The following is a 22,233-nucleotide window of genomic DNA, read 5'->3' on the forward strand; positions in this document are numbered from 1 at the left end:
TGATGCTTATTTGTTAATGAGATACTTATTTAAAACAGTTATTGATCCATAAGAGCCCTATATAATTATCATTGTTAAGGTGAGAGGCCCAGAGAAAAAGCATAGGACTAAACAAAATTTTCCCTTGAGCAGAATTGCCATTTATTTTATTGTTTCTTGAATATTCTAAGTTTGGGCTATAGGAATTCCAAAATACCTCCTCTGAAATACCTTTGTGACCTACAACCTACTGAAAATGTGTATTTTTCTAATAAACATGTTAAAGGGAATGAAAATCCTAGCAGGAAGGTCAGGGTGTGGTTGGAGCTGCCACATTTTTTCAGGAGCTGCTGGAGGTGGCCTCTCTTTTACTGAGAGAGATATGATACTTTATTTATTCTTGTTTTGTTTAGTGCCTGGAACACTCTCCAGTGTAAGCAAAGCCTTTAATGTGACAGTTGCATCCTCAGTGCCTCCCTTACCCAGTGACCCAGAGCCCGGGGCAGCACCTGAGGGGCGGTGGGCAGGGAGCCAGGGCAGAGCCCTGTGTGGGCAGCTGAGCAGTGGATTGCTGTGGACACCAGAGAGCAGCATTACTGCCATTGTTACAGCTGGGAAACAAGGATTTTGAGGGATGCTGGACCACAGCAGGTCTGAGGGAGCACCAAACAGAATTGATGTCTGCTGGCACCCAGATGAAGCCCTGTGCATCCAGTGCAGTGGAGGGGACTCTCACTGTGTCTTATCAGTAATGAGACGTATTTATTCGAATTTTTTCATCTTTCTCCTGGCATAGTTCTAATTGTTATTATGAATTTTAATGTCTGGTTAGTTGGCTGTCTACCAGTTCAGTGACACCACTCAGAGCTGACAGAAAATGATGATGTTTTATCAAGAGGAACAGAAGATATTCTGAGGTGCTTTCTTATTTTTCCCTCTCTCTTCCCACTCCCCTACCCTCAACAGGAAAGACTAAGTCACATTGGACCTGAGGAGTTTGTGCAGGCGTTTGTACATAAGGACCCTCTGGATGGCACCAAGGTACGGTTTCTCCACATACAAAGTGTCTCCTGTGACCACAGTTTGTCCAGTTGTGATGATGTCCCCAAGAGCAGGGCCTGAGTCACAAGCTGACCTGGGCCAGGCCAGCTGGTGACCTGTGTTGTCATGGCAGGGATGGGAACCTGTTGGCAGAGCTCACGCCGGCAGGTCACTGCCATTCCTCCCTGGTGACAAACTGGCCACCACCCTGATGTGCTTTCAGGCTTCTTCCTCCCAACCTGCTTTGACTGGGACAGATGTTTGTGGCTGTGCACAGCCAGGGAATGTCTGCTGCTCTGTTGAAGGACTAAAGGCTCGGGATGTGATGTAATGGCCTCAGCGTGTGCCCAGACACCACAGCAATGAGTCAGTGCGTCATGAATCAACTCCTCTCGCTACACAATGGCTTTTAACCCAAAGCACCACAGGGAACAGAGCCTGATCAGGGCTTCATCCAAAGGCTGTGAAAGCCACTTGGAGTCTTTCCACTGATTCCACTGAGGTTTGAAGTAACATTTCAGAGAGTGCCTCAATAAGGAAAGAGGCTTCCTAGCTGGAAAGTCAGAGATTTCACATGTCTGAAAGAAAGGGTGGAAAATTCTTCCCCTGAACTTGCGTATGCGTTCTCACTGAGATCATACATCAGTGGCTGAATTTCCTCATTGGATGCCAAAGGTATCAGGATGACCTGTGTTTGTAGCGCTGCACAAAGAGCAAAATAGCTTGTAATGGTGAAAAGATGGATGCATAGATAGATGGATGGATGAAACATGCAACATTGGGCCCTTTCCTTCTCTTCTTGGACTTGTGGAGATTCTACAGTTTGTTTCAGGATGAGGGAAATATACAGAGATGGAGTTCCAAGTGTTCTGGGCATTGATCACATTCTTTCGAAAGGAACCCCAAGGCAGCAAATGTGTGTCAGAAACACAAGATACCAAACCAGCCACAGTGAGATTTTGGCCACCTGGGCTTCAAGTCAGCAAGGCTGATCACAGTGAGGGTGTTCTGGAGTTTTTCTTCGTGCTCTACATGGTTGATTTAGAAAAGCTTCTGTGCCAAGATATAGCCCAGGGGGAGAGCACTGCACACAGAATCACAAAATAGTTTAGGTTGGAAAAGACCTCCAAGATCATCGACTCCAATCCTTAACCCAACACTGCCAAGGCCACTATTAAACCACGTCTCCAGGTGTCTCATCCATATATTTTTTAAACACTTCCAGGGATGGTGATTCCACCACTTTCCTGGGCAGCCTGTTCCAATGCCTGACTACCCTTTCAGTGAAGAAATTTTCCCTAATATCCAATCTAAACCTCCTCTGGCACAACTTGAGGGCATTTCCTTTTGTCCTGCTGCTTGTTACTTGGGAGAAGAGACCAACTACCCCCTGCCCTACAGCCTCCTTCCATGGAACTGTGGAGAGCAAGAAGGTTCCCCACTCTTCGTCTCCAAGCTGAGCTCCCCGGGGTGCTGCTCATCAGATTCGTGCTCCAGACCCTTCCCCAGCTCCTTTGCCCTTCTCTGGTCACATCTTTGGACAAAGTAGCACAAACCTTATGTGGAGTCATATCCCTGACCCACGAAGAACATCTCTGTCAAACATAGGGAGTTGGCTCAGGTCTGAATTCTCTCCAGCTGGAGATAATATTAAACATCTTTCTTGCGTGAGGGCTTCAAAAGGCTTCACTTATGAATGTTTATCAAGCATTCAGAGCTGCAGATGGAAGATGCTTGGGAGGTGCTAAATATTGCTGCCATTTATAAAGCTTAACCTTTAAAAAGCAGTCTGTCTCAACTTTACTGTTGCACATTTTTCACAAGTTTTGCGTTATTAACTGTGGCTCTTACACCCTGGCACAGGACAACAGTTCTGAGATGGAAATACTGTTTTCAGAACAAAACCTGAGTTTTGTGTACTTTTTACTGTAATAGGAAACAAGAAACAGAGCACATGAAGAGCAGCCACTATGGTTAGAATGGGGCTGATTTGGGTTTCCTTTGGATTTTTGATATTTACATGCTTCTTGCTAACATTTACTTTTGAGCTGCTTTAAAAATACGCTTTTATTGTGTTTGTAGTCTATTCATAAAGTGGCTCAGAATTTCAGTCCTTTTAGGTTTTGCTCCTCCATAGCATGGTATGGTGATTTCTGTTTCTAAACATGTCTGTATCCAGAATCACAGATGAATATTTTCTTACTTTGAATTACCTTGGGAATCATATTAAGCCACATTTCTGAAGGGGTTCTCAGGCACTGGTTTACCTTGCATAATATGGCTGATCCCCTTGACATTAATGGATCTTTGCTTATGCATTATGATTTTCCTCTTAGTGGCATGTGTTTATGGTACCTCTGGGAAACGATCATCCTAATAAAACAAAAATCAGTATTCTCTGGTACCCTCTAGTGGAAGTTACTGAATGTTCAGACAAATCTCTTGAAATTTAGAGAGCTGAGTGTCCTAGATCGACTGTCTAAGAATTTAAAGCTGGGAAAAGCCCTTGAATTCTTACAATCCCAAGCAACATATTCAGGCTGTGTGAACTGCCCTATCACTCCTCTGAAGTCAAATTTTCTGTTGGTGACAAAGGAACTGGAATGGTTCAGCCAAGTATCTGCTCACCTGTATCAGTTATGGGAACTTCTGTTAAGTTTTATATAAATAAGTAAAAAATATGCTTCTTGTAACAGCTCTTATCAGTGAAGTGCCTCTGGCATGTAAGTGACCTGTTCAAGCACAGCCATCCAGGCAGAGCTGGTTGCTAAGAACCTGTTTTTCTGAAAACTCACTAAGGAAAATAGTGGTGGGGTTTTTTTTCATTAAAAAAATCAATCAGAACTATGTTTTCTCTTGTACACTTCACTAAATTCTGGTCTCTCCCCTCCAGAAAAGGGCTGTGGGTGGTTTTATTTACTGGGGTGGAGGAAATCCTGGAATCAAAGTCACAAACTGAGCCTGCTGTAGAAGACTGTGCCTGTCTTACTTTGTCTGCATGTCCTTGTTGATGTCAGAATCCTGCAATGCCTCAGCTGTTCATATCCCAGTGAACAAGGGTCAGTACAGATTCTCAGTGAACACTTGCTGCAGGCAAAATGGGGCTGTTTTCTGGACACCAGTGTGAATTGTGCAGTGTGACACACCCAGCCAGACCCCCACCTGCCACTCACTGAATTTTTAAAAGGGGCCTTTAAATGCACAGTCTTCTAAGAGCATGAGAGAGATGCGGCAAGTAATTACCTTTGTGCAGTATTTATCTTAGTGATCAGGTCACTGACTGGAACAGTTATATCTTTCTGTGCTTTTTTTTCCCCCCAGACTTGTTTCAATGAGCAGAAGAAGACAAGTAACCTTGAGGCCTATGTGAAATGGTTCAATAGACTCTGCTATCTCGTAGCAACAGAAATTTGCATGGTAAGTTACAAGTATGTGCTGTGTTTTACCACATACCTGAAATACCACTCCAAGATTTTATATTAATAAAAAAAGTCCTGGGGATTTATTTCTTATGACTCAGCTAAGCATCTGATGGTAAGTTTTAGTAGTGTTGCACTTGCAGAAGCGACCTGATAAATGACAAACATATTGCAAAACAGAGGCGGCGGCACACGGGGGAATGCTCTGTTCTCATGATGTGGCAGGAGCACAGTGTGGAATAATGAACCCTGCAGGGAAAAATAGAGGAAAAAATGCCTTGAGTTATCCTGTGAGATTTCTGCCAGCAAAGATTCTAGTGGAGCCATATTTGTTATCTGTCATCCTAAAGATCTGCTGTGTGTGTGAATTCCCACTGCGTGGCTCTCTGTCCTGCTGCCCATTAGTGTAGCTGTGGCTGTTGTTTCTTAACTTGGTAGTGGTTTTACTTAGTTTAACTTGGTCCCATCAAAATGAAATTAATGTTTTCCTCTTTGAAAATGGGTATGGAAGGGAAGAATAATAATAGTTTAAAGAGCCTGGATAGGCTGTGACACATAAGAATTACCACCTGAAGGTCATCTTTTGCAAAGATGGGGTGATTCTGGTCCAATTAAAATGTATATTTAAAATGCTATCATTTGGCCTGGCCATATTGCTAAAGGGACAGAGGAGAGGAAAGGGATTAGTGCAATGAAACAAGCTCTTTCTGGGACAAAGATGCTGCTGTTATAGGGGTGTGAAATCCTGCCCTTGGGAAAGTCTGTGCTGAGGAACCCACGGACTCGAGGGAGGCCGGCAGGGAGCTGAGGCTCTGCTTCAGGGCTGCTTGGGCTGCTTGTTCCAGCACTGAGACAGTCACTGGGGCTGGGAATGCTGTGAATTTCTTCTGTATCACTGCAGTGAAAGCTTTGATTTCAGAGGCTGCCAGTCACCAGCACCCACTGGATTGCTGGAGCACAATTAGGGCCAGTGACTGAAAGCAGATGGCCCGAGTTGTGCATGAAGCCAAGCTATGCATGGAACAAATGCTTAGGATGACCTCCAATTCTGCATATGCTCATTACAGATACTCATTTATTTTAATTTACAGCCTGCAAAAAAGAAACAGCGAGCACAAGTCATCGAATTCTTCATTGACGTTGCCCGAGAGTGCTTTAACATAGGAAATTTTAATTCACTGATGGCAATCATTTGTAAGTACAGCTTCTAACTGGGTCTTCCATCAGCTGTCACAGATGAAAAAGGAAACCCAGCTCTTATCAATGGCTCTGTTTTTTTCTCTCTCACTCATAGCTGGAATGAATATGAGTCCAGTTTCCAGGCTAAAGAAGACTTGGTCAAAAGTGAAAACAGCCAAATTTTTCATTCTCGAGGTAATAAATAAATAAATAAATAAATCATGATGCACTGCTTTAATTATGTCCAAGATATTTTTGTCTGGGAATTTTACATTGTTAACCAGGTGTGAGATGTCTGGACACACATTTCATAGGCAGAGGGCCTGATTCTAAGCTGAAATATCCCAGGTGAAGTGAGGAGGGTGTAAAGCTGATTATATGTAGAGGGAATTTAGAATACTCAAATAAACAAGAGGAATTTAAAAAACCCCGAAGTATGAACCTATATGCACGCCACAGTGCTTCCACTGATGCGTGTTTTGTTTAGCCACAGACACAATGCTGAATGTAAAGCTCCCAGCCTATACCTTGGAGATTGAGTGAAAACCCAAGGCTGTATTTTGTACTGAGGATTCCACGATTTAGCACACATAGAATGTGCAATTCTTTATGTAAAAGCTCAGTAAGCTGTCAGTAGAAAAACCAAAGGTATAAACAGCCATGGGCTGTAGACCTCTAATTGCATCCTTGATGCATGAGGTTCTGCAGGCATGCGGGTTTTGAAGATGTACATCTTGAAGATGGAGGCTCTGCTCTTCTCATGGTTTGCTACAATTGAGTGTGAAATTGTCTTTAGAGGGCCCAGGCTACTTTCTAACCAGCATGGGTTGTTTTGTGCCTGTAGCACCAGATGGACCCTACTGGCAACTTCTACAACTACCGGACAGCGCTGCGGGGAGCTGCCCACAGGTCCCTCACCGCGCACAGCAACAGGGAGAAGGTGAGTGTGACCACATCCCGTGCATCACCACATGCGTGGGGTGCCCTTCTGCTGGGAGCCACCGGCTCAAACACTTGATGCAGATGCTCTCCTCCCTTCCATGGGTCACCAGTGCAAGGCCTGTGTGCTTTAAGATGCAACCAGAAATGTAAAATGTAAAAAAAAAATGTGATTGAAAGAGTCTGGATAGGGTCAGAGCAAATCTTTGTGGACTTGCTGTTTGACATTGGGAGTGTTAGAGAGGGCAGAACACATATCATGGAAGACTTTGTTGCAAAGCATCTCTACACCCCTAGAAAATTCACATATAGATTGATAAACCTGATAGAACAGGTATTCCAGACTGAAATGACTTATTTTGGTGACAGAGCATGAGCCTGGTAGATGCAGGTGGAGCTGTGCCCTGTTACAACTGTGCCCCGAGGCTCTGGCACAGAATCCTCTATTGTGTGATGTGTGAGGTGAGATGGAGAGCAAAGGGCACAGCAGTGGAGACTACCTGGATTTACATTAGGGAAAGATGATTTACCACAAGTCCTGCAAGAGTCTAGTCTGAATCCATTGGAGCAAATTTGGGGTGATATTCTGTCCTTGTGAATTTTCATTTCATTTGGTTGTTGCTGCCATCTCAGTGAGCAAGAATTAAAGTGTTTTATCAGTGTTCATGGCAGATGTGGAGCTTTCTGACTGATGTCACTGATGCTGCAAAAATCAGATTGACAAGATGTTAGAGTGTAGGATCCTCCTGTTTGTGCCCCAATATGTTTCTTGGTAATTTTCTTATTCCTCCATTCAATTCTTTACTTTTTTTGGTATATGAAAGAGGGTTTGTGTTTTACACTGCAATTGCCCATAGTCATAAATGTGTAATCTCTGCACTAAGCATGGCAAAGCTAAAGTAGATGTTGCATGAGCAAGCACAATATGGAATTTAGTATTCATTCACTAGAGGAGCCAGGCCAGATGCTAATCTCACACCCCTGTAAATTTGATGTAAATCTGCTGAAGCTAATGGAATCTCACAGCATTTACAGTGAAATGAGATCAGCATCTGGTGGCAGGCTGACTCAGCTGCAATGGGAGTACACTGAGTTGTTCTGAAAAGCACTTCTCTATGCAAAGGAGAGATGATTTGGATGTTTGTGACTGGAGAAGCAATTCTTTCAACTCTCTCACACTGCAGCGAGGACCTGTCAGTCTGAGATGCTTTTGCAGTTTAGTCCTTCTGCAACCATCATAGATACTCAAACGAGTTGCTTTATTGTTTGATTTAATTTCCTGTGAAGTTAGCAATCTCTGTCATATCTCTACCCCCAGCTGGTTAATACTGATGGCAGAGAGGCTATTAGACTGAAAGGAATCTATTTTACATCAGAAAAAGCCCATATTCTGTTTTTCTTGTGTAGACAACATTAGTTCAGGAAAATGTTCCAGGATGTGATTTGGCAGCTACTCGTACTGGGTATTTTACAGCGTCAGATACAGCGGATCATGTAATGCTTTCTGTAGGATTAAGGAATTTTGTTTCCTTTTATAATCAAGATTATAATTTATTTGTTTTAATGAACTTGAACACATCCAAAAGAACATGATCAGTTTTTTTTCATAGAAGATGTTGCACTGTTTCTTGGCAAACTCACAGCAAAGCTAACTCTGAAGAACAGTTTTATCTTCAAACTGAATTGTGCTTGCAGAGAAGTGTACTGGTTAGCAAGTAAATCTGGTTTTGTCTGTGCAGTCAGATGACCTGTTCCAGAATGAAATCATTCCACTGGGAAACTCTGCATTGTAGTCATGGCATGGCTCTGGCTTTGGAATGTTGGGAGTATGTACAGCACAGCGCTGTGTTGCTGTCTGAGTCTGTGGAGCAAGAACACGTCAGATCTCATTAACTTTCTTCTTTCTGCGGGAAGCAATTGTCCTTCAGCATGTGGGTGGGTTGGATGGCATGGAAGGGGAATAAAAATTGAGAGAAATATGGGTTTCTGGCACTAACTCAGGTTTTATGCTAGCAAAGTGCATGGAGTGAAGCCAGTATTAGAGTATAATTGTCACCACTTCTGTTGTTTTTCCTACACAAATTTGGAAAGCAAAATATACAGGGTAATATATTTTATAGGGGAAATAAATGGTGACCAAAATACAGCAATTCCATGGCAATGTGTAGAGAATGGGTATCCTCAGGTACATCTTTTAGTGCCTTTTGGATGAGATGAGAAATAGCTCTGCCATGTTCTGAGCTGACTGGGAGTTTTGTAGCTGTATTAGCCTGGCATCCAGCCCACATTTGTGTACCTTTCCTCTCAGCAAGGCTTTTCCTTCATGTTTAGTACCACTAATGGTGCTGACCTTGCTCCCAGGCAGTGGAGCAGGACAGAACAAGCTCACATCTGCCTGCAAACAAATATGTAGACAGAACCTGGCAGCGATTTCTAGCTGGGCATCAGTGTCTGGCTCCAGCTCTCTGTGTCCTTCCACCTTTTGAGACCACACTGGTTACAGAGTCATCATCATTTTTTTGTAGAACACAAGCTACATAGAGTGAGTTGTATTCTTTGCTGCAGGTTGATTGATCTAGTTTAGGTAATATGAAAATAAGTCCTGAAGCTCAGTTTGACTGGAAATTACTCAACCTGACCCTAATAGGAGGCTCAGCATTTTGGGAGGATAAGGCTGTGCTTTGTTTTCATTCCTGATTTTTATCAGTGGAATGTATCAGGATGAGTATCCAGTGGCTCTTGGACTGTCAGTCCAGGCTTTTTTATGGCTCTTTGCAGTGACATTACAGAGTTTATCTGTGGCTGTCCCATAAGAAAGCCAGCAGAGATGCAGATCTTTAAAAGTTTACTGGATGTGGTAATTTAGATGGAACAGAAATTGGCTTCCATTTTCACAACACACATTGGCAGTAGCTTGTGGACTCCTTGCTTCAGTGTTCTCACTTCTATGGCTTGTTCACACTCACTGGATCATCACAGCATTGTAGCATCCATGTAGACTGAAAAATAACAGCTGCCAATCCTGTTCTGGATGTTCATTTCATATCCTGTTACAGCTGATGTACAGCATGAGATGGAATAACATAAAATACCTAACTAAAGACTTGCTCTCTTGGCTGTTCCTGCTTGCCATGAGGGCTCTTTAGCTTTGGTGCTGATTAATAAGCTCCAGTTCAGTTAATACACAAACAGACCAGTGGAAACATTAGGACACTGCCATGCAGTGTGTTTTCTTTTATGTCCATGGTGGTTAAGTTTGTACTTGGTGGTTTGAAAGACAGACATTGCTGCCACAGGAAAAATCTCGCAGGGGCAGCTGCTGACCTTCAGCTCAAATCTCCCCCCCCGAGGCTTTTTGCTGTCAGTGTCACTGCTGGAGAGATGGGCAGGCTGAGGTTTGACTGTCATGAACTGGTCCTTTGTGTTATCTTTCTTTTCCTTTGAGTTGTGAGACAAAGGACCCTGAGGGAGTCTGCTTCACTCAGGATCTCTGCTGAGGTTGAGGATGCACTTAAGGAGTGCTGTTACTGCTTTCTGCTGGAGAACATCTGGCATAAAATTTATTTACCCCTGCTTGTAATTCCATCAGTTTCAAGAGTCCTACCCAGACTTTTTTAATAGCAAATCTGTGATGGGTTAGAGGAAGACTTGGATCACTGCTATATGCCATTCTGCCCTGGATGATGGCCAGGGCTAATTTTGAGGACTACAATGGTCTCTCTGGCTACTGTTAGCAGTTTCCTGTCTACCAGCTTAATATTTTCAATCCTGTTGTTTGCAGGTTAATTTGGAGAAGCAGGTTGTTCTAATCAGGCACCAGGAAGGAAATTACATGCCTCAAGAGGTAGCCATGCATGGAGCTGTTGAAAATGAAACAGTTCCTGATTAACTGTTTGTAGACAAGTCCTTGGTCATCAAATTTTATGCTGTCTTTCCTTGTCCAGGGACAATATTGGTTCTTTGTTTGCTCTGTTTGTGTGTTCTGCTTATAAGGACACAACAGGACAGGAAAAAGTTCTGCAATGTTATTTTGTTCTTTGCTGTCTGATGTTGTCATCAGACAGTGATGTTGTTGATAATAAACTGGGCTCTTAGCATTTTCTTAGTCATGTTATTGTGCTCAGTGAACATTGTGTTCAGTTCACTTTCATCTCAGCACACATTCTCTTAGTGGCTGAAGGTCTCTGGACACTACTGCCCTTTTGCCTGCCTGTCACTGTACTGCTTTTTAAGTGCACAGCACACTGAAAAGTTAATACTTCTTTATTCTCATCTCTCCCAATTGAGTTGTTCTTTCATGAAGAAAATACTGAACTGAAAAGATAATGGTTATGTCATCTCTCTCCACAGATTGTGATCCCCTTCTTCAGCCTACTGATCAAAGACATTTATTTTTTGAATGAGGGATGTGCTAATCGCCTTCCAAATGGACACGTCAACTTTGAAGTAAGATCTGAAAAATGTTTTTACCTATCACATTCTGATAGCCAAGGGACTATCTGAGACTATTGGCCTGCAATTTTCAGTGCAGACCATCAAACACTGAATATGAGATAACCTTACTATATCTGAGTGGAGTGATTTTATGTTTACAGAAATTCCTGGAACTGGCTAAGCAAGTAGGAGAATTTATAACATGGAAACAAGTGGAGTGTCCATTTGAGCAAGACCCTAACATCATCCACTACTTGCACAGCGCTCCCATTTTTACTGAAGATGGTAAGACTGTACAATCACTCATCAGTGAGAATATCTCTCTTCATCACTACTAATGAACATCCTGATCCATGCTTTGGTGATCTCCCTCACTGACCAGTCCCAGCTGTTTCCTAGCTTTCCTGCCAAACAGCTTGTTTATCCCCAGTTCTATCACTGTGTTTTTGCAAATACAGCCTTCTAGCACATGAAGCTGCTGCCTGATGGCTTTTCTCTTGTCTGTAGCTTCTCTATAAGGCACTGTCTAGGAAGCTGTCATCGTGGCTCTATTTTTGTAATCACAAAAAGAGGCCACACAAGCATGTCATGGGCTGCTGTGAATGTCAGCTGTCCCTTAGCCCCTCGTTCTGTGATTGATGGAACCAGAGCTAATCTCTTTCACAAACCAATGCTGTCATCTCTGCAGTAAACACAGCCCAGGGCGATGGAGTCCAGCTGACCTCCTCCTCCTCTGCAGCAATGACACATGTTATGTACAGAAAAGAATATTTAAGAAAACCTTTTCTATTTATTTCAGCTGTAGCCATGAAAGCCCTGTTCTGAAATTATTTCTCTGGTTGTCTCTTTATACTCTTCTGTCCTCGTCAGTTTGGTATCCAGCATGTCACACTGTGTCACTTCATACTGGTTGTGTGTCAACTGCCTCTCTATACATTGTCACGCACATAATTGTCTATAGCAGCCTTCCCATAAGCTGTTCTGCTGGTGGGTTTATTTTTTCTTCATTCTATAGGCAGTTTTCTGTACTAATCCAAGATAATCAGACCAGACAGTTTTTATTTCACAGACTACTCAGAAAGCAAAATACCGCTTCTAAAATCCTGCCTAAATCTTAAGAATGACTTCCAAAATAGAATAATTAATGTGATTAAAGTAATATGTATCAAAAGGAACTAGGATGAAGCCATTTCTTCTTGTTTTAGGCTCTAAAGGGACAGAAAATGAAAGCTTAAAAGTACAGTTTTCAGGCTACTGGACAAAAAAGAGTGACCTCAACGCACTAACTGTTTGCAGATTTTTTCCCTCATGTCCTCCCCTATATTCATACTGCTTTTGTGAAATGCCCTTTGCAGAAGCCACAGGAAGCCTCCCCCATTACCCAGGGGCAGTGCAGAGTAGAAAGGACTGCCCTGAATGAAAGGTGGGAGGATATCTGAGAGAGATTCAGCAGTAGCATGTGAAATGCAGCTGTACTGTGCTTGTCACCACGTGGAGGAATGGTGGCCAACACTCCAATATTAGAAGACAATGCATTTGTAGCACAGACTTGAATGCTGAGATGGTTCCAGCATTAAAGAATAAAAGCATCATGGAGCAGTCAAATGAGGAGATGTGTGTGAACACAAATTACAGCCTGTGAAGACAGTGAGATATTATTGCATTGCCAGCTTTTGCAGAGGAGACTCTACAATCTAGGCTAATTTTGGTGTCAGAAAATGCATCCTACAGTGTAAAGATCTGCAGGGGAAAAAAGGGACAGAATTATTTTCTTCCACTGCATTCCTTCTCTGGTTTCTCTAATTCACTCTTACCTTGAGGGTATTGTGTATCCATTTAAGATATCATGTCGCCATAAGCTTTAAAATGATTGAGGAACATAAAGTCGTGTTTTGTGATGAGAAAATCCTTAATTTTTAAAAGCTTATATGTTTAAGTGTCAGCTCTCAGTGTCTTTTTTTTTTAAAGTTCATATAACTCTTGAGTAGCAGTGCTTTGATGGAGGAAATGGGCCCAGATCTCTGTATGCAAAACCAGACACCATTCAATTCCTTAATATTGTAATGGGAAGGTCACACTAACATATTTTAATTCTGGGCTTCTTTACTCTTCTGTCAAAATTAACATGACAGCTTTCCAAGGTAGGCATGCGAGCTAAACATCCGTGTCCCACTGATTACCAGCTACCTGAGGGACCATGAAGTTTTAAAATTCCTCCTTTTGTGTTGTACAAAAGGACATACAAGAACGCAGAGGGATGGGGGTTACTGATGCTGTTGGAAATAACACATATTTACTGTTTCCAGGCTTGTATCTGGCTTCCTATGAAAGTGAAAGTCCAGAAAACCAGACAGAAAAAGACAGGTGGAAATCCTTAAGGTAACCTCTCATTTTATCGGTTCAATCCTAAAGTACCTCCAAACCACTGCTCTGATGCCAAAGCTTGTGAAGTGCAGGTATTTAATCTGTGACCTCTGAGGAAGGCCTCTTCCATGTAAAACTAATTTGTAGAGCTGAGGTTGCACTGATAGAAGCTCATTTTAATCTCAAATTATCCTCCCTTTAAAGAATACCCTCAGCTTGCTGTACCCATGCAAAAGCCTGATGCAGATGAAGAATGCCCCAGGTCAGCTGGATCTTCCAACAATTTACAGCTCTTGTGAGAGATGTGTAATGGTTTGATATAAGTGAGAATATAAAGAGAATGATTAAAACAACCCAAACCTTTAGATTTGCTTTTAAAAGAATTGTCCTTATGTTTTACATTTACAGATCCACTATTTTAGGAAAGACTTGAAGATTGAGAGAATATTGCAGTAGGTCAAGGAAAAGAAATCCGCAAACATTTTGCACTACTGATTCCAAAGATGCCTGTTTGGGATTTAGACAATTTCTTTTGTTTGAGTTTTTTTGTTGGGTTTTTTTGACTGCCTAACATGATGGATGAACTGGATTCATCCACTGAAATCATCAGAACTGTGTGCACAATGATGCTTTTCTAACTGTGAGACAGAGAGAGGAAGGACAAACAGACTATTTGTGGCTGTGCCCAAACTGCGTCAGGATCACTGTAATTTTGCCTCTGAAGGAAAATGCAGGAAGACCAGGAGCAGGGAGAATCATGGTACTGCAACAGAGAATGGAAAAGTATAAAAAAGGAAAGCAAAAATACACAAGAGTATTTCAGAAGCAGGTGCTTCAGACAGAAGTTCTTTAAACCTCTGAGGATTGTAAAATTAAATCAAAGACAGACAACAGCAATCTGGTTAATTGCTGAATGAAGAAAAAAGAACTTAATCTTGCATTAGCAGTCCCCCAGCCTTGTTGAACAAAGCACTGACTGCTGCAGGTGTGAGCTTGCAGGGATGAGGACTGACGCCGCTCACATACACGTCTGTCACACACAGGCAACGACAGCATGGGACCCCGTCCTGACCCCGTGGGTTTTTACAGAGAGCAGCCAGGAGTGCGACTCTTGCTTAGTTAATCTCCCCACCACTGTTGTTGCTTTCTTATTGTGAATCTGGGCTGGTCTGAGTGAGGAGGGCACAGAGAGTTGATGGTGCTGCTTGAAGACATCCCCACCACTTCTGAGGTTGAATGAAGAAGCAAATGACTCTGGACTCAGCTTACCTCTATTTAATGTATGTAGTGTATTCCCTAAATTTATTGATGCTGAGTTGCATCTTTTAAGGGGTCTTACGCACTCAAAGAAAAAAGGTACTGCATTGCCATTTCTATCAGGTTCCAATTAACACAGTACTGTTTGTTTTGTAACATAATACTTAGGAGGATGGGGGGTAATTGCTCTGAACTTGGGAACTACATGGTATGCTTTAAAAGGACAAAGGGTTTCAGACTGGAATGAATGCACTAAAGAGTTTGTCATTCATGAGCAGATAACCATTTTTGTCTTTTTTACTTTTAGTGTGTAAAAGTTCACGTTTCCTTACAGGTAACATGAAATAGGGACTATGTCTTGTGTTTAAAGTTGTACAATAATCAAGGTGCTACTGTAATAGATACATTAAATGGTAATGAACTATATTAGATTCAAAACTAAGCCCTAACAATAGACTAATTGTTTGTGTGTGGAAGGAATGTTCCTAACTGCCCCAGAAAATATCTCAAAAAGCTTAAATGAAACCTAAATTCCACATAATACTGAACTTTGCATTTTTATTACTGACTTGGTGCTACCTTTTCAAAGGTTCTAGTCCTTCTCTCCCTACAACAGAAGGATGTAACCCTTTCTTTGATATCAGTAATAATTTTATTTCAGCACATAGTGATTCCAAGTGGCTGTAGTGTTTTGAAAAATTAGGGTAATCACAAAACTTGGCTGTGTTGGCCTATTCAGCCAGAAAAGTGGAACTGTTCCTTCCCTCTGCATGGCCTCGAAGTTGTCTGTGCCTGAGTGAGCTGTTGACCTGGAGGCCTTGGCAGCTGGTGTTTGGTGCACTCCAGGTGTGATGTGTCTGCAGAGCAGTTCTGTGTTGGGTTATGGCCTGTGGGAGCCCAGTCTGGCTCACTGAATCCACTTGTCCTTGCTGAGCTGAGGATGGATTCTTCTGGTTTTGCAAACAGGGCTTGAGGCAGAACTTCAGGTCTCCTTTTCCTGCAGATGTATCAGCACATGGATTCAGATGAGAGGACATAAAAATGTGTTTAGTCGAGCTTTGTATGGAAGAACTAAGTGGAAGGATGGTGCAGCATCATTGCAGCAACGGAATGATGACTGTTCTGCTGATACTGTGAATTTGCTGTTTAATTTTTGTACGTGTTGTTCTGCTTCTTTGAGTGGATTCACTCCCTGACAGCTGCTTGAATTAATGCTACAGAGAGACCAGAGCAAAACTAGACCGGTAGGTCTGCTGTGTTGGTAACAAACCCCTAAGCTGGTAAGATGTGAATGTGGCACAGTCTTGCAGAAGCATTAACTCAGCTTCTGGTATATCGCAGTGTTTTAAAAGACCCAAATACATGAAATCACTTCTGCACCTCCTCCAGTGTAATCAGAATGGTAGCAGAAGTCACATTTTTCCATTTCTTGAGTGTGCCATCCTGCACTGCAGGGCTATTATAAAGCTCAGTGGAAAGCAAGGAGGAAATTTTGTGCCTTCAGCTTGTGTGAAGTCAGTAGATGAACTTGCTCAATGCCTTTCAAAAAACCTTTAATCATACAATGTTTCCCTCAATTTCACATCAGCATTGGTCACATTACTGAATTAAAGGTGCATGAATGTCGGGCAGCTGGGCATGACTAAATTTTCAGGGCAGAAACCCAAAATGAGTCAAGCACTCAAGTACCCTGTGCACCAGAGTACCCTGATTAGACTGTCATTATTCCCTCTCCTAGGCAATGAACACGGTCCTGTTGTACATCTCTGGAAGCTCCCCATGTGGATAGAGCAAACTGTGATCTCAGCTTCTGCTGAGGTGTCACTTTAAAAAAGTGCGAACAGCTGCTAAAGCACTTCAAATAAGAAACAATTTAAATGTAGAGATATTTTTCTCAGCTCGAGAATATTTTATGATGTGATCAGTGGTGATAAGATAATCACTAAAATTAATCTTGTCCCTTCCTGATATCTTGGTTATATCATCATGGGGTTTTTTTGCAATAGTATATCCACCTTTTATTGAAGCACATGAGCACTGGTTTGCACATGACTGTAAATCCAGTTTAGAACAGAGCTCAGATCACTGAATATGTAATTGGAATTATCAACCGAAAAGACACATTAGTAGAAAAGATAGTTATGCATATCAATGTAAAAATGTTACAAAGTTAACAGTCTCTGGCCTAGCAATGAGTTCTAGTCCTGTGTTCCATGGAATGAGACTGATTTCAAGCACAGCAATGTGCCAGAGGGAAAACTCCAATTAATTTTGATGAGCTTTGGAGCAATCCTGCAATTATTAACTGTAGTACTGTTTTTAGTTATTCACAGGTATTAAACTGTATTGCCAGTTGGTGTAGCCTCTGTGCCAAGTGCAACTCTCAGACAGGAGGTGCAGTTAATAGGGTGGAAGTCCAGCCGTAGCAAAAGTTTCCTTTGACGTTGAAGTTTCAGCAGCAAATTCAAGGACTAAATCTGATCCAATGAATTAATTCATGTCTGAGAACAAAATTTGGCTTTCTGGCTTTAAGAACCTTTTTCTCTTTTTATACTGGTAGAAATTAGCCATACTGTCTCAAATTACTCTCTCATTGGAAATTAAATTCCCTTTGATTGTGAACTGATTATTTCCATTGTTGTAGCTGGGGTTAGGGAGTGACAAGGGAAAAAGGAAAAGCCCCTTTGTTACTGCTCAGAGACTTGAGTGTGGGCCATAGCTGTCTTTTCTTTTGTCCTTTCTAACGTTACCTGTGGAGTGGAATTCCTCTGTAGGTGGGGCAGGGCATTCCTGAAGTGTGGCTGGGGAGCAGCACACACGTGCCCAGCTCGGGATGGCAGCACAGGCACCATCAGGGACACACTGGGGTGATGGGGTGATCCTGGACAAAGCTGCGTGCACATTCACATCTGAGCCTGCATTCTGCTTTCTTGGAAGTTTACCTGAGGCAAAGCCTACTATACTTCCTTATCCACCCAACAGAATGATGATGAGAAAATTCTTTGAATGAAAAGAGGTTTTTTCTCTAGTGGATTTAAAACAGTGTAGAATTTGATACTTGGTTGACAGAGATTTGAAGATTTAAGAAAAATAAGTATTTTTAAAATTATGATAAATACTTTGATGGTTGTTAACTTTCATATTTCACTGCATGGCAGCAGAGTGGAACAAAATATCTACTCTTAATACCAATGGCAGCTGGGCAGGTGAAGGCAGGAGAGTATACAATGAAGTACTGGTGCAGAAAATGTTATCAATAATTTTGTTTGAATATTGGCTAGAGCCTGTCCCTTCCCCTGAAACCACTGCTCCCTGCTCTGTGGAGTAGCTGAACCAGTTACCCTTTTTAGATGGAACAGATCTAAAGTTTAATCTGGTTTGTATTAATTTCTTTTACAATTATTTCTGCATATTTTCAGATATGCAAAAAATACTAAGTACATTAAAGCTAATGCTCATACAAGGCATCACATCCTGCATTGTTACATTATGCAAGTGTAGCTAGGGAGCAAATAGCTTGTATGGCTGATGTTTCATACACTCTGCATGGGTGCAAGACACTGAAACTGCAGCCTCAGCTGCAGAAAAAAATCTAAGTATGAGTAACTCCTGCCTAGCCCCCCTGCCCTGCTTCATGGCCAGCACAGGCTCTAGTGCTGTAAATTCCTCCCTTGATGCCTTTCCCTCCATAGAAGCAGTATTTTGCTCCATAAACAGCTCTTGCAAAATTCCAGTGGAGCATTTTTCTAGCTCTCTGCCATACAAAGGCTGTGTATTCACACTCCAGATCTGTCATAACAGAATAGGAATCCTTCTCTCATTTCATCCCCATGGCCTTAAAACTGCCAACCCAGATTAATATTGCAGAGTAGCAATGTTCCCAAGCCTCCTAGAATGCAGAAGACTTAAGAGTTCAGAGCTCAGGAGTCCTACAAGTTAAATGTTTGTAAAGGAACCTTCCTTCTAAAAGGTGCAAAGCCCCATCTGATGGAATTCTGAACAGAAAATTCCATATTCCAGCTACCTTTCAGAGAAACATAACTTCCTCAGTGAACTATTACTGGTCAGTACTATATCACTGCTTTGGTTATTGAATTATGCTTCTAAAATTCCAGTCTTTTTGAAATGAATTATGATGGTTTTTTTGATGATTGGTCTGTGGGCAAACAGAATAGAGAAAAAGGGGGCTGTAGTTTAGACTGTTGACATCATCTGTATTTCTTTAGCAGCCCAAGCTGGGTTATCACTTACTGTCTGTCCTTGCCTTGAACCAGAAGGAATTGTTCCAATACAATTGTCCAGATTATTAAAACTTAGTGAAAGATGCACACACAGAGCTATTCAATTCAAGTGTTTCAAAGTCTGATTCTTATAAATGTACAAGTACTTCCCTTAGGGGTCTGTCTGTAAAAACACCATTACTAGTGCACAACAGAGATGGAAAATAAATTATCCTCTGAGTTTCAGAACGCTAAGCAAGCATTGATCAGCTTATAAAGGTGAAAAATTGGATTTAAGATTTTTTTTTCACTTTTAGCAACTGTGACTATCAACTGTCTTAAACCTAAACTCCAAGAACATAGTATTCTAAAACTATTTAGAATTATACTATTTAGTCACAGACCTAAAAGCACAGAGTAAAAATAGGTAAGCAGAACTGTCTTTAATTTCAGACTGAGAAATTAAAAAGTTGCATGACAGGCCCAGGGTTACCTGGGAAGCAGGTCCTTTCAAAAAACTACCCCAAAAGAAATCCAAATTTTGGTTTTATATTTCTTCTGGTCTTACTCCTTTTTACTGCTGTGCTTAGATAAATGGAAACTAAATTATCACTTCAAGTTTTAAAAAGAATCAAGCTAAGAAATAAATATGGATTAAAAGAGTGGTATATATTAATCATGTGAGTGATAGCAATGAGCAACTGTGCTTTTCCTGTATCTTTTTCATTAAATTAAAAGAAATCATGTTGTGATTAGCATTTTCAGGTCAAATTGAAATCTCTCTACCACAGAATCATAAAAATGTAGAATCATTTAGGTTGGAAAGGACCTTTAAGATCATTGAGTCCAACTTTTGTCCCATCCATAATACTCAAACCATGTAGCTTTGTTAGAAATACCCAGAACAAATACCAACACTTTATTAATTGCACAGGCAGGAAACAGTAAAGTTACTTGGAAGTGGCTGTTATGATTTTGTGACTGTACATAGATCTTACAAAATATTATTGGTAATATGCATCCTGTAGCCCACATAAACACTGCGAGAATAGCATGGTCATTGTTACGCTTTATAGCTGTTGTGAAAAATGTCTTAACCTGCATTCATGATGATAGTGCCCATCCTACTCCCATGCCTTTTTATACAGTTGTGGTAAGATTGTTATGAAATCCTTTTGTCAGTCATGTTCCAGCTAACTTACTTATGTATAGAATTTATATATTAAACCCCCCTAATTTATACTGTGTTTTAACAGTTTGCCTGGACTGTCTATGGTTTCTAAATTTTGTAATGTGAGTGTCGAATAAGAATAATAATTAAAAAAAAAAAAAAAGGCTCGGCTGTGTGGATTTTTTTCTTTGGTTTTATTTATAGTAAAGATTTCAACAACTGCAAATCTACAGGAGGGGCTGTGAAGAAACTCACATTGCTTTGAAACTCCAGAAATACAAAGAGATGTCCCTGACTCTGCACAATTCATCAATATGTGCATAGGAAGATAGATACCTGTGGTTTCTGCTCTTTCTCATTTCCACTTTACTGCTTCTCTCTTCATCCTCACAGATACAGAACATTGCATGTGCCCTGCCAGGAAAGGAGACAGATTCACATATTTTCACAAATAGGAGTTGTAGAATGGAAATTTCATAATAATGGGAGGAAAAAGCTGAGACTGGATCTGAATATTTTTAGGTTGTTTCTATAAAACTCTGTGGTAAAACTGATGTTTAAATGTGTTCTTTTAATATTTGTATTGCTGACAGCAATACAAATAATAAACTGAGAGGTGCTACTGAGATGAGGGCCCTGTTTCAGTAACAAATGTTCACTAAGAGACATCATTGGTTCAAGCAGCTTACAATTCTTTTAAATAAAGAAGAAAGGCTCTGAGGTGAAACTTGTGTAGATAGAAGTGGTGGAGTTCCCTTAATGTAACATTTGGCACCTGCACCACGATGCATCTGTGAGTAACTGCTGTTCAGCACAGCTGGTCCTGCCTGTTGTCACCAAGGGAGAACAGCTCGATGTGAGTGGTGTCACTGACTCCAAAGCCTGTGGAAGTGGGATGTGCAACCTCCTTTCTCAGAATTGTTCTTACAGTGCCAGAGCTCTTGCCAGAAGGAACTGCTGAGTCATCTGGCTGAATTTCCTGTAAACTCTGGTTTATTTGGGCTTCCCCATGTGAAGCCCCTAATTCTCTATAAGGCTAAAACATTTCAATCCTCAGGAGGCCCAGCTGCATCACAGAGAGTGAGGAAAGTCCAAGTTTCAACCATCCCTGTGAGCTTTTAGTTAAAGGGAGTGGATCAGCTCAGCCCAAGGTGATCTCAGCTGGGTATCCCCAAAGTGAAACCCAGCCTGCCCACTGGAGGGAACGCTCCTTGTTCCAGGTGAGCTGCAGCTGTTCAGGGCACGGTGTCCCCATCGCCCTCAGCACAACGGGAACACACCGAGGACAGCTGAGGCCATTCCAGCCTGCCACTGGCCACAGCTCAGGGAGAACCATTGTATTACCTGGCCACAACTTTTCTCAAATGCACATGGGAATGAACACAAGCATCCATGGTTGCACAAAGTTTCTGGGTCACTGCTTTTCTAAGAAAAATCCCAATAATTCTTGAAGAAAGAAAATGTGTCCCTAAGCCATAACCATAGCTTTTTCTTTTTCACCTGGCTGAATATATTTGCATTTTTTTCTATTCTATTGCATAATCTAAAGAGAATAATAAAATCTATTTTAAAATTTTCCTCTATCAAAATAAACTCTCGTGGAACGAAAATACAACTGTCAGTGGGTTCTCACTTTGCCTTTCTGCTGATCCACACATCCAAGCTCCTATTATCTCTTTGAATTTACATATGCCACAACAATCTGGGACACTGGCTTCCTTGATCAGTAGTTACAGTGATTTGTGAAATGAATAATATATTTTGCCTGATATATTTTAGAAATTCTCCTGGTGGCTTTTCCATCCCCATTCAGTTCATTCCCTTATAAAGAGACAGTATCGTCATTACTCTGTCCCTGAGCTCCCAAGCAAAGATACAGCTGCTCCCACACAGTCAAGGGAACCTAAGAAAATCTCTGTCAGCATAAAAATCAAACCATGGAACTGCAGAAATCCATACACAACTAAAGGCAAAGCACAACTGTTAATCGGCCACCCTCTGATACTAACCAGAGGGAGGAAAACCAAAACCAATACATCTGTAATTAAAAGAAAGCAAGCACAGCACTGGAAGTACTGAAAGCCAGGAATTTTTTGCTCTGCCTCTGAGTTTTTCTGAGGCTTTGGGCAAGGAAGACGACCCTTGGTTTAAATTTTGTATCCAAACAATGAGAAAACTAGATAAGATCCAAATCTCCTGAAGAGCTGCTGTGAGGATGGATCACCTGGTG

At 41.5% G+C, this 22,233-nt stretch overlaps 1 protein-coding gene across 7 annotated transcripts in view; it reads left to right on the plus strand.

Moving 5' to 3' along the window:
- The window catches only part of RASGEF1C (RasGEF domain family member 1C), a 71,601-nt gene extending 51,435 nt beyond the window's left edge, over window positions 1-20,166 (plus strand). For all 7 annotated transcript variants that reach the window (XM_058422499.1, XM_058422501.1, XM_040078434.2 and 4 more), the window contains 9 exons: window positions 946-1,020; window positions 4,342-4,437; window positions 5,531-5,633; window positions 5,734-5,813; window positions 6,463-6,558; window positions 10,908-11,003; window positions 11,153-11,276; window positions 13,298-13,370; window positions 13,764-20,166. In XM_058422499.1, coding sequence (XP_058278482.1) covers window positions 946-1,020; window positions 4,342-4,437; window positions 5,531-5,633; window positions 5,734-5,813; window positions 6,463-6,558; window positions 10,908-11,003; window positions 11,153-11,276; window positions 13,298-13,370; window positions 13,764-13,788 — 768 coding nt within the window. In that variant the 3' untranslated portion in view covers window positions 13,789-20,166. The remainder of the gene's footprint in view (window positions 1-945; window positions 1,021-4,341; window positions 4,438-5,530; window positions 5,634-5,733; window positions 5,814-6,462; window positions 6,559-10,907; window positions 11,004-11,152; window positions 11,277-13,297; window positions 13,371-13,763) is intronic.
- Window positions 20,167-22,233: the final 2,067 nt, after the last annotated feature.

The sequence above is a fragment of the Hirundo rustica genome, chromosome 14 (assembly GCF_015227805.2).
Source record: "Hirundo rustica isolate bHirRus1 chromosome 14, bHirRus1.pri.v3, whole genome shotgun sequence".
Classification (NCBI taxonomy): domain Eukaryota; kingdom Metazoa; phylum Chordata; class Aves; order Passeriformes; family Hirundinidae; genus Hirundo; species Hirundo rustica.